The 14,341-nt window shown below is 40.6% G+C and overlaps 1 protein-coding gene across 4 annotated transcripts in view; it reads left to right on the top strand.

Moving 5' to 3' along the window:
- The window catches only part of PTPN2 (protein tyrosine phosphatase non-receptor type 2), a 76,065-nt gene that overhangs the window by 15,469 nt on the left and 46,255 nt on the right, over nt 1–14,341 (top strand). For all 4 annotated transcript variants that reach the window (XM_079943552.1, XM_079943551.1, XM_079943554.1 and 1 more), the window contains exon 2: nt 9,807–9,897. In XM_079943552.1, coding sequence (XP_079799678.1) covers nt 9,807–9,897 — 91 coding nt within the window. The remainder of the gene's footprint in view (nt 1–9,806; nt 9,898–14,341) is intronic.

Here is a 14,341-nt window from a genome sequence, read left to right as displayed (position 1 = left end):
AATATTCCATTGTCTGGATGTGTCACAATTTATGTATCCATTCAACCCTTGAAGGACACATTTGTTGCTTCCAAGTTTTGGCAATTATGAATAAAGCTGATATAAACATCCATGTGTAGATTTTTATGTGGACATAAGTCTTCAGCTCCTTTGGGTAAACACCAAGGAGCATGATTGCTGGATTGTATGTGCAGTTTTGTAAGAAAGCACCAAACTGTCTTCCAGAATGGCTAGACCATTTTGTATTCCCACCAGCAGAGGATGAGAGTTACTGTTGCTCTACATCCTTGTTATCATTTGATGTTGTCAGTGTTTTAGATTTTGGCCATTCATAAAGTGTCTTTGCCTATCTTTTTTTAAAAAATATTTATTTCTTTGGCTGTACCGGGTCTTAGTTGCAGCATGCGGGGTTTTAGTTGTGGCATGCGGATTCTGACCAGGGATTGAATCCAGGCCCCCTGCACTGGGAGCATGGAATCTTAACCACTGGACCACCAGGGAAGTCCCAAGTGTCTTTGCCTATTTTTTAATTGTCCTTTTGTTGTTGAATTGTAGCAGTTCTTTAGATATCCTGGTTATTAATATCTTGTCAGATACACGGTATATAAATATTTTCTCCCAATCTGTGAGTTTTCTTTTCACTCTTTAGATAGTGTCATTTTATGCATGTAAGTCTTTAATTTGGATGAAGTCCAATTTATCTATTTTTCTTTTGTTGCCTGTGCTTTTGGTATCATAATTTAAGAAACCATTGCCAAATTCAAGATCATGAAGATTTTCAATCCCTATGTTTTCTTCTAAGAGTTTCTTATAGTTTTAGCTCTTACATTTAGGTCTTTGATCCATTTTTAGTTAATTTTTGTGTAAGGTGTATTGTAATAGTGCAACTTCATTATTTTGCATGTGGATGTCTCGTTTTCCCAACACCATTTGTTGAAAAGACTGTCCTTTCCACATTGGATGGTCTTGGCCCCCTTGTTGAAAATCAGTTGACCATAGATCTGAGGGTTTCTTTCTTTATTTTTTTAAAAAATATTTATTTATTTATTTGGTTGCACCTGGTCTTAGTTGTGGCAGGTGGGTTCCTTAGTTGTAGCTCGTAGGCTCTTTAATTGTCGCTCGCCGGTTCCTGTGTTGTGGCATGCGAACTCTTGGTTGCAGCACGCATGTGGGATCTGGTTTCCTGACCAGGGATCGAACCTGGGCCCCCTGTATTGGTAGCATGGAGTCTCAACCACTGCACCACCAGGGAAGTCCCTCTGAGGGTTTATTTCTGAACTCTGTTGTATTCCATCGATCTGTGTCTATCTTTATGCCATACCATATGCGTTTGATTACTCTAGCTCTGTAAGTTTTGTAATCAGGAAGTGTGATTCCTCCAACTTTGTTATTCTTTTTCAATATTGTTTGGCTTTTCAGGGTCCCTTGACTTTTCATATGAATTTTGGGATGAGTTTTTCCGTTACTGTAAAATTGTCATTGGAATTTTGATAGGGATTACATTGAATCAGTATAACACTTTGGGTAGCTCTATCATCTTAATATTAAGTCTTCAATCCACGAACATGAGATACCTTTCTATTTATTTAGGTTGTCTTTAATTTCTTTCAGCCACGTTTTATAGTTTTTAGAGTACAAGTCTTTCACCTTTTTGGTTAAGTTTATTTTTAAGTATTCTTGATTCTATTGTAAATGGGATTGCTTTCTTAATCTCATTTTTTTTTGAATTGCTCATTGCTAGTGTATAGAAACACAACTGATTTTTGTGTGTTGATTTTGTGTTTTGCAACTTTGCTGAATTTGTTTATTAGCTGTAACAGTCGTTTTGTGGATTCTTTAGGGTTTTCTACACATGAGATCACTTCATTTGTAAATAGAAATAGTTTAACAACTTTCTTACCAACTTGGATGCCTACTGGGTTTTTTTGGCCTGATTGCTCAGGTAGAACTTCCAGTACTATGTTGAATAGAAGTGGTGAAAGTGGGAATCCTTGTCTTGTTCCTGATCAGTTAATTTTTTTTCCTAAATAACTGCTTGCTTTTATCCTACTGTTTGTAGAATAATCCATCTTTCCTTCCCCCTGCCCCTCCATTTGCAACACCATCTTCATAATTTGCAGAATCCTTGTATGTGTGTTGGGTGAGTGAAGCATGAACAAATGCCTGCATAATCTGATTTCTCTCCACCTGTTCATCCTCATGTCTTGCATTTCCGTCTCTCATGTACCACAAGTCTTGTGTTGCTTATATACTTCTTGCAAGACATCAGTTAATCATTCTTTCATTCATTTGTTACATACATTCACATCTTTCTGGCTTTGCACAGCTCTTTTTCTGCTTGGACCCATCTTTCCCAGCTTGTTGACCTGACATCTGCTTGCTCATTCTTCAGGTCTGTTCATTCACTGTTATGCCCTCAGGCAAAAATAAATTCTCTTCCTGTGTTTACTTTAAATGTGAGCATGTTTTTCTTATGCCACTTATTAGACTGGCTCCTTGATAGTTCCAAGGAAAATTCTGAGGTCTGATTTTAAAGAGAAAATTGTCAGAGACAATTGTGCAAATAGTAGTAAAAATTGGCAGCAAGAAAAGTAATAGAAAATGAGAAAAAGATATAATTTTCTAGGTCTTTAATTCCATGCAGTAGAAGCTTTTTTGTTGTTCTTATTGATCACTGAAATGCCCAAAACACAGTAATAAGAAAAAATCCACATTATTATTTGACACTATAGAGAAGGGTCCCACCCACATATTTGAGACTCAGAGGATTTTGATAGTAAACAGTATGAGCATCCACAAAACCTTGGGTAAGGGCTGATCCTTTCTGTAAAGATGAACAAACAAATGCTAGACATACGAAAAACTAAGCACTTGAAGAAAATGAGACTGTATCATTTAGAGTATGCCAAATAGTATAAAAAAGAGAGAAAAGTGGAATTCAGATTCCCAATATGACAAGTGCAGATTGTAAAAATAAAATAAGCTGAGAACAGGAAAGAGTTCTTGAAGTTATAGAATGTGTTAAAAAATTCAGGACTCACTATCAGAATAGATAGTGCACAATACCAAGTTAGCTTGGGAAAAAACCTTGCAGAATTTAGGAAAAAGGTACTTTAAATGAATAGTAAGAGAGCATTTAAAACACAGGAAGGGGGCTTCCCTGGTGGCGCAGTGGTTGAGAGTCCGCCTGGCGATGCAGGGGACATGGGTTCGTGCCCCGGTCCGGGAAGGTCCCACATGCCGCAGAGCGGCTAGGCCCGTGAGCTGTGGCCGCTGAGCCTGCGCATCCGGAGCCTGTGCTCCACAACGGGAGAGGCCACAACAGTGAGAGGCCCGCGTACCGCAAAAAAAAAAAACAAAAAACGCAGGAAGGTCTCAAATCTGTGATCGGAGTTCCTGGAAGAGAGAGCAGAGGCAGATGAAGCAATAACTGAAGTAATAGTGGAAGAACATCTCTGAGCTGAGGAACACCTTGAGTCTCAAGGTCAGAGTCTCCACCAGGAATATATTTGAAAAGCATAAAAACCAGGATGCGTTCTGATGAGTTTTCTAAGTATTCAGGGTAAAGAAAAAGCAAGAGAAGTTATCTTTAGGGAAGAACAAGTCAGATTTGCATGAGTTCCTTTCCAGATCCTTAGGAAAAGGAGGTGTTGGGCAATCATAATATAGTCACCTCACACATGTATGTAAATTTCAAATACAGCTGAGGAGCTGAATGAATTATTCTCCCAAATAGCAGCTCAGTTCCATTTATTGGTTTGTTAATGCCTTTGTTTATGTCATATATTACCATTCCAGGAGACTGTATGAGTTTATGCGACCACTGGCATGAGTGCCTTTCATTTAAATGACTGTACAGTATTCATTTGGATGCACCATGATTTGTACAACCAGTCTTTTCCCTGACATTGAACATTTAGGTTATTTCTAGCCTTTCAGTGTCATAAATAACTCCATGAAAGACACTTGTGCATGAGTTAGCTATGTTTTGGATCATTGCCACTAAGAAAGAAATAACTAGTGAGTCAATTATTCCTAGCTTTTTTGAGCAAAAATCATATAAAAATCAATAGGATTAAAATTTTTATTTTGGTTAAATTATTTTTTAAAACAAAGATCTTCCCCGTTTAAATTTAGCTTTAATTAAAGGTGGGAGTGGGCACTAGATTAGAACAGTGGTTCTCAGCTGGGTGTTGGTGGGGTGTATTGGTGGTAGATTTTGCTGTCCGGGGACATGTCAGAAGAGAATTTTGGTGGTCACATCTGGGAGAGGGGGTGCTACTGCCAATCTAACAAGTAGAGACCTGGCGCTGCTGTTAAACATCCTGCCAGGCACAAGAGGGCCCGCAACAATGTTAGTTATCTAGCCCAAATGTCAGCATTGCTGACGTTGACAGGTTTTACTGCTAACAGAGACATCCTTTGTGTATTTAGGGCCAGTGTTTATGGGTTCTCTCTGCTATAGGAGGGGAACATTTCAGCATCAGAACATCAGTAGAGCCTTATTTTGCCGAATATGATAGACCTAGGGAATAGTTCAACGCTTGCCTTTCCCATCCCCATTTTGAGAAACACCTTGTATTTTATTGCTCACATAAAGTGCTTATAAAATTGTTTATTTTTGTGTCTTGGGTGGTCCTGAAAATGCCTCATCAGTGTCAGATCTAGTTATTGTTGAGATTTGGCTCTACTGTGTGTATTAGAGACCTGCATTTAGCTGCTTGGAAAGAAAATCAGGCAACAACAAACAGGGACTTCCATTTCTCATGTGATGAGAATTCTGGAGATAGGAGTCCAGAGCTGTTACTGTGGCTCCATCAAGTCATAGATGACCCAGTCTACTCTATTTCTGCTTGGCCTTCCTCAGGATGTGCTTTTACCTTGGGGTCACCAGACAGCTCCTGCCCTTTCCCACCCCTCGCCCCCCACATCAGAGCCTGTACTCAACTGAGCCAGCCCTTTTGATCAAAGCTCTCCTGCATCCCAACCTAGTGATTTCTGCTTATTCCCATTATTGGCCAGAACTGTGTCCCATGACTGTTCTTAGTTGTACAAGAGGCTGGGAAATACAGGCTCTTAGTTGGGCTCTTTGTAAGTCAGAAAATACATTCAGAAACCTTTAGTAAGAAAGAATCGATGTTGGAATAGGCAACTAGTACGTAGCTCTGGAGCCACTTTCTAAAGTACTGGGGTTCTTCCTAAATGCACTGAAATTAAAGAAAGGTAAAGGAGAACAAATAATAATGATAACATTAGAAATTTGAGAAAATGAACTCTGTAAGAATTCTCTCTTTTAAAAAAAAGTAACTGAGAAAATGTATCTGTTTTATGGTGTTGTAAATTAAGATCTTTTCCCTACCCCAATACTTGGGGCCCTGCCCTATTCTTTTTCTGCAATATCAGTAATGATTAGTTATATTGTACATTAAAAAAAATGTTTTTTAGGCTAAAAATTGGAAACAGCAACCAACAGTTGGACTTAACTGTGGAAAATGGGTGTATAAGCATAACAGGAGTACTGAAGAAGGGCTTGTTTAATGCTCTTTTAAAAATTGTTTTATATTTTAGTTGCAGGAGTTTTTTAAAAAAGTATATTCTGGATATTAATCCCTTATCAGATATATGATTTGCAACTGTTTTCTCACAATCTGTGTGTTGCAACAACTTTTTGATGTGATTTTAAAACTACTTATTAGCATTAAGACTGATATTACACTAGTATTTATTACTATTTTAGCTAGTTTATTTTTAAGTAGTATATAAACTAAAGAATATGTGAATGTATGGTTTAAAATTTAAATGGCACAAAAGGTTTCCAATAAAAAGCAGTTAGAATGACAGAAGGTTACTTTGGAAAGCAGAGAGGAGCAGGGTAGAGAAAAGCTGTGTCTGATGTACTTTATACCTTTTCTAAGAGAAGAAATTTGAAACAAATATGGCAAAAGTGGTAACATGTTTAATCTCACTGGTGGGAACATGGGGTGTCCTATTATCTATATTTTTTTGTTTGAAATATTTTATAATTAAAGCAAATTTTTAGTTATATAAATTTCTACCCTCCCCTAGATGTTCAGTCCCCCAGTCTTCTGCCCCACAAGTTACTAGTATTTTGACTCCTTCTAGAATTATTCATTGTGTTCTCAGGCATAGTTATGTTTGAGTGGATGGAGTTGGGAGCTACTCAACGTCTTTCATACCTTTTTCACAGTGTGTCCTTGAGACCAGCCCACACAAGTGTTTGCAGCACTTGTGTCCCTTTCCTGGTTCCCTCCTGTCCCCCTAGCTTCCCCTCACCTCTGCTTTACTCCTGCAGGGCACTGAGGTTGCTGCCAGTTTTCCACTGTTACGTACAGTGAACATCCTGGTACACACAGGTATATGGCTGTATGCGATATAAATTCCTGGAGGCAAAATTGGTGGCTCAAACTTATAACCTTATCAAATTGTTCTCACAGAAACATTACAGCAGTATGCGCTCTGCAGCAAAGTGTTGGAGCACTTCTTCACTCTCCTCACCTGCCTGATGTTCTTAGAATTTCTTATTCTTGTCAATTATTTTCTCTGCATTTGATGCAGAAGATCTCTCAACATGCATGTTTTAGTATTGTTTTAAATTAATGTTTTTCTTTTATATCAATTATTAACTTGGAATATAAAATTACTTGAACTCTGTAGTGTTTCGACTCTGAAGTGTTTGAGATTATACAGATAAAAGCCAAGACCTGAATGTGTTTGACTTTACCTATAAAACTTATTATTTGACACTTAAAAACTTCTATAATTAATCAGTGGAAATGAAGCTTTATTTATTTTTTCATCCAGTCACAGTAATTTGTTATGATATGCTTTCATGGAAAAGTATTTGAAGCTAAAAGGTAATATTTCTGTCCAACTTATTGTATGAGGCTAGTAGAGCTTTGATACTAAAACTGAATAAATTGTATGGGACAAGAAAATTAGAGGTCAATTCAACTTAAAAATGTAGATACATACATCTTAAAATAATGGTGGTACACCCAAACAATAGAATATCATTCAGCACTAAAAAGAAATGAGCTATCAAGCCGTGAAAAGACATGGAGGAAACTTAAATGCATATCTAAATGAAAATCTATTATTGTAATTCAATACATTACCAGATTAAAGGAGAAAAGTTAAATATCCATGAATGCAGGGTAAACATTGAGTAAAATTCAACACCCATTCATGATGAAAGAAACATTTAGTAAACTAGAAGTTACTGAGGGGAACCTTCTTAACCTGAAAAGGGTATCCACCAGAAACCTAAAGCAAATATTACACTTAGTGGTTAAACCTTAGAAGCAGTTCTTTCAAAATCAGGGAAAAAATATTTCTATTTGACATTGAATAAGAGGTCCTAGCCAATGCAATTAGATAAGAAAAAGAAATAAGAGGTATGAATGAGAAATACGAAGTATAAGGGAGACAGAATTATCACTGTTTGCTGGTATCGAGAGATTCAGAACCAGCTACCAAATGTTAGAGAGCTTAGCAAGATTGCTGGGTGTGAGAGTAGCATTAAAAAGTCAGTAGCGGGCTTCCCTGGTGGCGCAGTGGTTGAGAGTCCGCCTGCCAATGCAGGGGACGCGGGTTCGTGCCCCGGTCCGGGAAGATCCCACGTGCTGCGGAGCGGCTGAGACTGTGAGCCATGGCCGCTGAGCCTGCGCGTCAGGAGCCTGTGCTCCGCAACGGGAGAGGCCACAACAGTGAGAGGCCTGCGTAACGCAAAAAAATAAATAAATAAAAAAAAATTTAAAAAAAAGTCAGTAGCAACAATTGTAACATGTGTATGTGTGTGTTTCTGTTCCTGTGTGTGTGGCAGATTGCATTTTCCAAAAGGACTGCACCAACATATGTTGAACCCCCATGCTCTTTGCACAAAGAGGCTGTGATTTCTTGCGCCGAGAGGTGGTCTCTGTTCCCTACTCTTGGGTATTGGAAGGCCCATTGGGTAAAAATATGAGCTAGAAAGTTACCTGTCCTAGGGCTGTTGGGTGGTGGCAGGCAGGACGGTAGGAAAATTACCTGAATAACTTATTTATGCTTAATTTATAAAATTACCTGGTGCCTAACTTTTTTTTTAATGGGTTTATTTATTTATTTAATTTTATTTTTGGCTGAGTTGGCTCTTTGTTGCTGTGCACGGGCTTTCTCTAGTTGCAGCGAGCAGGGGCTACTCTTCATTGCAGTGCGCGGGCTTCTCATTGCGGTGGCTTCTCTTGTTGCGGAGCACGGGCTCTAGGCACGCAGGCTTCAGTAGTTGTAGCACGTGGGCTCAGTAGTTGTGGCTCACGGGCTCTAGAGCGCAGGCTCAGTAGTTGTGGCACACAGGTTTCATTGCTCTGCGGCATGTGGGATCTTCCTGGACCCAGGGCTTGAACCTGTGTCCCCTGCATTGGCAGATGGATTCTTAACCACTGCACCACCAGGGAAGTCTTGGTGCCTAACTTTTAAAATACTGTTTCTCCAGACATGGTAGTGTGAGCAAAAGCCCAAATTAATTTTTGCTGTTAATGCATACTCTTTGGGGTATGGGTATGCTGTTAATGCATATGGGGTATGCATATGGGGTATGCATATGGGGTATGCTGTTAATGCATACTCTTTTTTTTGGTATGTTTATGTTTTTGTTTTTGTTTTTGTTTTTGCGTTATGCAGGCCTCTCACTGTTGTGGCCTCTCCCATTGCGGAGCACAGGCTCCGGACGCGCAGGCTCAGCGGCGCAGCCGCTCCACATATGGGATCCTCCCGGACCGGGGCACGAACCCGTGTCCCCTGCATCGGCAGGCAGACTCTCAACCACTGCGCCACCAGGGAAGCCCCTGTTTCTGTTTTTATCTGAATTCTTAGAATAATGTTCCATTTGGGAGAAAAAGCTGGTCATGATGGATACAGCAAGTAGCTGAGTGCCTAGTGCAGGCATACTGGCACAGAAGTTCTTCTGTAGTGGAATACCAAGAACCATAAGGGTCCTAAAATGAGCATTTGTAGCTCTAGAAATAAAATTTGAGAATACCGGGGCTCAGAATAAAGTAACAGTTATATGGCATGAAGATAAAGAAATAGATTAAAATTTTAAGATTGAAGCTCTGAAATATAGGTAGATAATATTCAGAGAGTTTAGTTGGAAATTTGAGTATGATGTGGTAACCTTAGCTTCCTCCTTTGCATCAGTTGTCACATGAACTGTTAACGTTGCTGTAGGTGTTGAACATGGCAGGGCAGTGAACGTGTATGAGAGCAGAGCCTTCTGCTTGAAGGACCTTGGTTCAGTCCTGGGGTCTCACACTCACTAGCTGTGGGACCTTTGGTAGATCATTTAACTCCTGAAAGCCTGTCACCCCTGACATACAAAATGGGGAAGATAATCTTTCCCACTGGTGTTATGAGAACTGAATGAGGTCACGTCGATGATGTGCTTTGCATAGTACTTGACCTATACTAAGTGCTCAGTGAAAGTTATTCATTCATTCATTCATTCATTCATTCATTCATTTATTTATTTTTGCGGTACTGGGCCTCTCACTGCTGTGGCCTCTCCGCTGCGGAGCACAGGCTCCGGATGCGCAGGCTCGGTGGCCATGGCTCACAGCCCCAGCAACTCCGCGGCATGCGGGATCCTCCCGGACCAGGGCACGAACCTGTGTCCCCTGCATCAGCAGGTGGACTCTCAACCACTGCGCCACCAGGGAAGCCCGAAAGTTATTTTATACTGGCTGGGAAAGTATCTGTTTTGCTATATAAAATTTAAGAGAAATATTAAAATATATTTTTGTTATTTTAAGGAAATTCGCAGTGAGTCCCATGACTATCCTCATAGAGTGGCCAAGTTTCCAGAAAACAGAAATCGAAACAGATACAGAGATGTAAGCCCATGTAAGTACTTGTGGGGGGTGTGGGTGTGTGTGTCGTCGGAGGCGGGACATGGTGGAAAAGGTTGGGGTCGGGGTTGGTAAGTATGGTGATTTTTTTTTCATACTAATGTAATATATGTTCTTTAAAGAAAATTTTCAAGGCATAAAATAGTAGAAGGAAGGAAAATTGCCCATAATTATTTCCTCCTCCAACACATTAATTGATGTATTTCTTACCAGCCTTTTTTCTTACACACGATTTTTCTCTTTTCAAAATAATTGTAATCATATATGTGTAGTCATATATATCTACTTCTTTTCATATTATTCCATAGCTTTTATAAGTATTACTTAAAATATTTATTGGTGTAATTCTTTTCCCCCGAATTACAAAAGTAGTGTGTATTCACTACTACTTGAAAAGTTTTAAAAGTTTTAAAACATAGAAATGTGTAAAGAAAAAACTCTCATCATTTAAAAACAAGCAAATACTATTGGGTTTATATTCTTTTGGTATTTGTCTGTGTAAATGTGTATGTACATTCTTTTAAATTCAGCTGGAATCCTGCACGCACTGACCTGCAGCTTTTCTCCCGTGTGGTTGCATGTTGTAGACGTTTCCTGTCCTGAACAGTCTTTTAGTGGCTTCCACAGTGGCTTTGGGCAGGTCAATCTTTATGTAACAGTTCCCTGTGGTTGGACTTAGATTCTGCTGTGCGTGTGCATGTATGTGGACGCGCGTGCGCGCGCGCACACACACACACACACACACACACACACACACACATAGGGTTTTGTGAACAGTTATAACACCAGGGCTTTAAAAATGTGTTCATCAAGTGATTTTATTTTTGTTCTGATCGATCCCACCTTCAGATATTGAATTAGGCTGCCTTACTGCTCAGAGGATTCGCATGTTTGGTTTCAGTGGGTGAGCGTAGGCATCCTCTTTAGGGCTGCTGGTGTGCTGCATTTGTGTTCGATGCCAGGTGCTTCCTCATGGGCCTCACGCTCCACTATCACCTCTCTTCTTCATAGCTTCAACCTCTTTCTAATAACTCTCTTCCCTTATTATTCAGATGTGCTCCAATCTCTTCCGACCTCAACCCCCATATCGCACTCCAGCTATCGCTTTGTCACCTACACAGACACAGGCATGTGCACGCGCGCACACACACACACACACACATACACACACACACACACACACACACACACACACACACAGAATCTTAGAAGCGTGCACCACCCTGTCTCTCTCCACTCTCATCACCCACGCGTTCTTCAGCCGTGGTTCTACCCCAGCCTCCCCACTGAGACTTTTATTCTAAAGTACTGTGCGCTTTCTAGTTTTCTAATGCAATGAGGGACTTTCCATCGGTGTTTTTTCTTAGCCCTCTGTGACTTCCGACATTGTCAACCGTGCCTTCCTTCCCTAAGTCCATATTTTTCTTGATTTTGCTGTTACTTCTCTGGCTGATCACGCCTTTTCAGAACTTCTCTTCCTCAGTTGCCTTTGTCTTCAGGGCTCTGTCTCTGCCTGTGTCTCCCCCTCTTCTACTTGTGTGAATGGCCTCATTTTCTGTGAGTTCAGTTGCCATCTCTCTGCTTCTGACCCCAGATCTCATCTGCAGCCTACGTCTCTATTCTCAGCTACAGACCCACTTACGCACTTCTCTGTCTTGATGTGCTGTAGCCACCTCAGGCTCAGAATTCCTTCCCCACAGTCCCTCAGTCCCAGCCCTAATCTGTTCTTTCTGCTTTATCCCCATGTTCATAAGGGCTACCACTAGCCGCACACTTGCTGCAGCTAGAAACTCAGACCACTCTTCCCTCATTCAGCTCCCACATCTGGTTGGTGACTAAGTAATTATAATTCCATTTCCACAGTATATTTCAAATCTGTTCTCTGTTCATACTGGCTTGGTTCAGGCCTGGGTTATTACAGCAGCCTCTTAACTGGTCTCTATTCTGTTCCCACCTCAGTCCGAACCCCACACGGTATCCAGAGCAATCTTTGTGTGATGCAAGTCTGTCCTCCACTCCTGTCTTCAGTCATGCTCCTCAGTTTTATGAAAAGTTGAAGTGCTTTAGCGTTACCACACAAGGCCTTTTGTAGCCATTTTCCTACAAATTGTTTGTTTTGGTGACTCACTTGGCACCAACATGCCCTGTTTTTAACAGTTTTCGAATGTCATTCCCGTTTGGAATAGGTTTCCTCTCTCTTTGACCGACTTCACTCAAAGTCCTCTTCCCCCAAATACCATCTAAACAACCACTTCCCGGGGTGTTATCCTCATACAGGAGAGGAGGTCATGGAGCTGGTGACTTCCACTAAATCCAGGTGAACCTGGGAATAGGTATTTTTTCAAAGTTCCTGAGGTGATGCTGGTATACCTTTCTTGATTGAGAGTCGTTAGATCATTTCCATACAGAGTCCTGTACAGTTGTTGGCTTGGTTCAGAAAACGTGTATTGAAAACTAGCTGCATGTCCGCCATTGTGCTGTGCCTGAGAGGACTGTGAGTCCACACGCCCTGCCTGCCAACAACATACGTGCAGTGTGGGGCGGGGTGTGTGTGTGTGTACGTGCCTGCTGTGCTTTGTGTGTCAGGAGATGGCACAGTGCTGGTGGAGCCGAGAAGAGGCACTCAGCTCTGCTTAAGGAGTTAGGGGCGGCTTTTAAGATAATTTTTTTTTTTTTTACTTTATTAAAATAGTCTTTTAAACCAGCAGTTATTTTTCATATAAAGAATTTCTAAACATCCATACAGGAAATAAACATAGATAATACTGAGTGCAAAGCAGACAATGACATGTTTGCAAGCAATCAAAAGGAATTGTTTTTCGTTTGTTTGTTTTTAATTCAGAATCACAGATCTTTCTAGATTTTGATTCATCAAGTCTGGAAATATATTTTTAAACAAACTCCTTACGTGATTCTTATATGCCCAGCTTGAAACTACATTTGAAGGTATGAATATGAGGTACATATTCAAAGAGGGGTATTTTGTGGGGTGTTATTTTCCTCTAATATTTATTTATTTATTTATTTATTTTGGCTGTGCCGGGTCTTAGTTGCTGCTCACAGGATCTTCATTGTGGTGTGTGGGCTTCTTAGCTGTGGCATGCATGCAGGATCTAGTTCCTGACCAGGGATTGAACCCAGGCCCCCTGCATTGGGAGCTCAAGAGTCTTAACTCTCTGGATAGCCAGGCAGGTCCCAAAGAGGGGTATTTTGAAATAGAAAGAATTTTAAGAAGTCTACGGTCTTTGTATAATTGCCATGACTGAAAAGATGCCTTATTTGTCTCACTTAACCATGAGGTAATTGTAGAAGAGATTGGCCAGAAGGTGGTTGGTTGAGAAAAGAAAGGTTGTAGTCATCACTTTGAGAATTGTATTTGTACTGTTAGAGACAGCTGCCAGAGTTTGAAATATTCCTTACTATATTTGCTTTGCACGTAGAAATCCCAGTTTACTATTTGATCTAAAAGGAGGTGAAAGAGTAGTTTTTTGTTTTGTTTTTGTGGTAAAAACACATACCATAAATTTACCCTTTTAACAGTTTTTAGGTGTCCATCACGGTGTTGTTGGCTGTATGCACAATTGTTGTATGACAGCTCTTGTCATCTTGTGTGACTGAAACCCTACCCCCCTCCCCTAGCCCCTGGCAGTCACCATTCTACTTCCTCTTTCTCAGAGTCTGATCACTTCGGGTGCCTCATAGAAATGGAATCATATAGTGTTTCTTTTGTGATTGGCTTCTTTCACATAGCATAATGCCCTCAAGGTTCATCCATCAGTGTTTAAAGTAACACATGGACTTCTGATTCCAGTAATGTGGCAGGTTAGATAGTCCATAGTTTCTTACTGCCACAAAACAAGAAGATTCTCAATAAACACACTTTTTAAATAAATTGCTAGGTGGGGAGGAAGTAAGGAAGACATTCAGGCTTTCTGTGCTCCCCACCTCCTAAAAAAAGATTTCAGCAAATGGCAGAGCTACTCTGAATACACATGGCAGTATCAGCTGTGACATTTGTATTCACCTAATAAAATAGTCTCAAGGTATATAAGGCAAAAATGAATAGAATTACAGAAATAAATTGACAATTCTATATTCACAGACTTTTTTTCATTTATTTGGTTAATTTATTTTTATTTTTGGCTGTGTTGTGTCTTCGTTGCTGCGCGTGGGCTTTCTCTAGATGCGGCGAGCGGGGGCTGCTCTTCGTTGCAGTGTGCAGGCTTCTTAATGCGGTGGCTTCTCTTGTTGCGGAGCACAGGCTCTAGGCGCGCAGGCTTCAGTAGTTGTGGTGCGTGGGCTCAGTAGTTGTGACTCGCGGACTCTAGAGCGCAGGTTCAGTAGTTGGGGCGCACGGGCTTAGTTTCTCCGCGGCATGTGGGATCTTCCTGGACCAGGGCTTGAACCTGAGTCCCCTACATTGGCAGGCGGTTTCTTAA

This window comes from Stenella coeruleoalba (genome assembly GCF_951394435.1).
Source record: "Stenella coeruleoalba genome assembly, chromosome: 14".
Classification (NCBI taxonomy): Eukaryota; Metazoa; Chordata; class Mammalia; order Artiodactyla; family Delphinidae; genus Stenella; species Stenella coeruleoalba.
This window is presented reverse-complemented; position numbering and strand designations above follow the sequence as displayed.